Source organism: Fukomys damarensis, unplaced genomic scaffold, assembly GCF_012274545.1.
Source record: "Fukomys damarensis isolate Sample0158 unplaced genomic scaffold, DMR_v1.0_HiC HiC_scaffold_35, whole genome shotgun sequence".
Taxonomy (NCBI): domain Eukaryota; kingdom Metazoa; phylum Chordata; class Mammalia; order Rodentia; family Bathyergidae; genus Fukomys; species Fukomys damarensis.
The window spans coordinates 40459544-40462792 of NW_022900947.1; the positions used below are offsets into that span (position 1 = coordinate 40459544).

The 3249-nt window shown below is 48.9% G+C and overlaps 1 protein-coding gene across 1 annotated transcript in view; it reads left to right on the forward strand.

The window, feature by feature from the left end:
- Positions 1-913: 913 nt before the first annotated feature.
- Gsx2 (GS homeobox 2) overlaps positions 914-3249 on the forward strand; it is a 4337-nt gene continuing 2001 nt past the window's right edge. Inside the window, exon 1 of the mRNA XM_010640295.2 lies at positions 914-971. Within this exon, the coding sequence (XP_010638597.1) occupies positions 914-971 (58 nt within the window). The remainder of the gene's footprint in view (positions 972-3249) is intronic.

Here is a 3249-nt window from a genome sequence, read left to right on the forward strand (position 1 = left end):
GAAAAGATGGCTAAGCACATCAGAGGGTCAGAACTGAGGGCCCTAAATCTCTATCCTTTACTCCCCCTCCCCTGCCTGTGAAAGGAAATGGGAAGAAATAACAAGGGCTTCGGGTCAGATTCCATCCCAGAGAAGGGAAAAAGTACAGGAAGACCTTTTGAAACCTAGAACCAAGAAGAAAACTACTAATCCAGGTGCAAATTGAAGAGTCCAAATGCAAGAAGGCCAGTGACTACTGCGCTTTTCAGAACTGCTTTTTCCCCGCCTAAATTGAAGGTAGGATGGGATGCCCTGGCTAAGAGGAGGTGTGTGGCGCGGGGGGGGGGCGCAATTTGTTGCCTTTGCAGTTGTGACACTGCCTTGCACTCAAAGAAGACAAAATTATCCCCTACCATCCTGAAAAGAGGGAGAAAATCAAAGGATTTAGCCCTCCTTTAGAAAGGGCTGATTTTCTCCTTGAATTATGAAAGTAATGGTTTAGGTAACAGTCTGTACTCTGTACCCGACTGTTTAATACCAAATAAATCCTTCCACGTGGCTCCCCGAGTTGTGGCAATTAGAGCTCATTATAGGCTCATAAGAGCTCTCATTTTGGGGATTACTTAATGGACGATGAAATTTTATCAGACAGAATCACTGAGAAATAAAATTGTGCAGCCGCCCAAGCAATGTGGGCACACGCCTGACCATCTATCTGGTCCCTCTCAGGAGAAAGCTGAGCATAGGGTCCCCCTCTGCTCTGAGCAGGTTGGGTGCTGCTCCCTGGGAATGGTCACCCTGGACAGAGCCAATGGCAATGCTGCCGAGCAGAGAGGAGTAGCAAGCTCACCTGGGGGGATAGTAGGAAGGGCTAGCTAGATTCAAAGAAGGAAGGATGAGAAAGGCAGGCACAGGGAGGCACAGAAATATAAGAATGACGGAACAGTGGGTAGACACTGTGCAGGGTTACAACTCCAAAATACTTGTTCTTGGTGGGCCAAAGCAATTAAACAAGTACTTAAGAGCAAGTTTCTCAGACAGAACCCTGTGTTCAACTTTGGTCTGGGTCCTGAAGCAGCTACAATCATTGCAGCACCCCCTCCCCAATAAAAAATGACTCTGGGCCCCTCACCTTCCTCAAAATTCCTTGGCACTGGAAACTGAATATTTCTATAGACATAAATTAAAGGAGATATAGAAGTCTCCTGCCTAATTAAGATTTCCTCAAAGAAAACAGTCTGTACACAAGTACACTTTGTAGCACAAGAACACACCCAAAACCTCTGGGAATCCTGTGACACAAGTGTCACCCCCAAACAGACTGGATAACCTACCTAACCCAGAGAAAGAAAGGGAGCAAGCTATTACTCTAAAAAAAAAAATCAATGGAGGTGAGAATCTATTCATTACCTGAACAATTGAGGCCTTAAAAAAATACCCTGCTCTAAAGTCTCTCTCAATTGTTGAACTCTTAATCTTTTTCCTGGGGTGGGAATGATTTCCAAAGACTGCCTGGATGGTCCTATTCCAAGCAAGGGTGGCCTAGACTGAGCTGGGCAGGCTAGGGTCACGCTGAGTCTGTGCAGGTTGCATCAGCCAACCTTGTGGTACAAAAGTAGTTACAGCTGAGCTGCCCCACGTTAAGCCCCGAGACTCTCTAATTGTTGTCACAGGATGTTGTATTAGCACATTTCTGGAATAGCTGTCTGTTTACACTCCGGAGACCCTCCGTCCACTAACCGCTTTCTAATTGAATTCTAATCACATTCAAATAGCTCAATAACCAGCCTCAGCTGCAATTCATAAAACTTTAATTGCCATCCATAAATCCTGGGCTCCCCAGAGCAGGGCATCCCTACAACCCAATTACACTTCTCCAGCAGGCAAGAGAGACAGTCACAAAGATAGGAGAAGAAAGAGAGAGTTTATGGGGATGCTGAGGCCAAACTAACGAATGTGTCTCCAGCTAGCGCTCTCCTGTATTTGGGCACTTTATTCTCTCCAGTGATGCGGGTCCTGTCTTCAAGTGTTTAGCACCTTTAGCAGGCCTGAAGTTAGCCATTCTGGGAAAAGGATCTGGATTTGTAGCTCAGCCCTGCTTTTCTTGGGGTGGGGGGGAGAAGAGACAGCTGTCATCTCTGTTGCCTCATCTTCCCCAAAGATCAAGAGCCCCAAACCCCCAACAGTGACAGCCGCCCTCTCTCGAAGCTGGGGGCAGAAAACTCTTCCACAGACATTAGCCACCAAGACAGATTTCCTTTAGGGTTCTGTGAGTGGCTACAGCCCTTCATCCTTTTTAGAATTTGGGGATGCAGAAGGACAACGCTCCGTGGTTAGCCTTGTGGGCAGCTCAAGATCTTTACAAATGAGAGGAGGGCTGGGGATTTAGCTCAGTGGTGCGGCTGTCTGCCTTGCAGGCGCAAGGACCCCAGTTCGATCCCTTGTACCAAAAAAAAAAAAAAAAAAAAAAACAAAAAAAAAAAAAAAAAAAAAAAAAAGAGGAATAAAATAGATCACTAGATCACTAGACACAGTGAAGGCTTCTCCCAACCCGTGGTTGGTGTTTGCTCCTCTGGTCCTCTCTCCAAAAAACTGACCAAGATGTTGATCCTACACCCTTTCTTTTTCCCTCCCCCGCTCTTTTCCTCCCTCCTTCCCTCCCTCTCTCTAAAGGGGAGCTGTCTTTTAGAAGGGTTTTGGGTCCCAGTGGCTCCAGGGGGGCCCTAAGTACAAAGGCACTTTAGCCCTTTTCAAGCATTAGAATGAAACTTTTGGTGGCTTCTTGGGCCAAAGCCTCACTGTTGCATGCCGAGTCCACTATGAACTAACCACCTGAATGACCTTGGCCAAGTCCAAAAGCTGGGGGACAGAAATAGCTGTGAGCGTGGCCCTAGCCGCTCTGGGGAGTAGATCGCTGCCCGTCTGCTGCCCGCACACCCTACTCCAGAGCACAGGCTCCTAATTCATTCGCTGCAGCCACCCTGTCACAGAGGAGCCCGAGCCTCGCGCATACCTATTAAAAAGGCCAGGCAGTCCTCACCTGGCGCGCCCTGTGTCGGGCGCAGGGACGAGTTGAGCTGGGGCCTAGACTAGGGAGGGGGTCGGATAGAGGACGCAGAGCTGTGATTTCTCCGGGAAGCGTGGAGAAAGAGGGGGAGGAGGCCGGCCTCCCCGGGAAATTAACAAAACCTACACTTTGCAAAGTCTCCCCCGCCCCTCCCCCGCCTTCTTCCCCGCCGGCCGCCCCGCCCTCCCCCGCGCTCCGTTGAG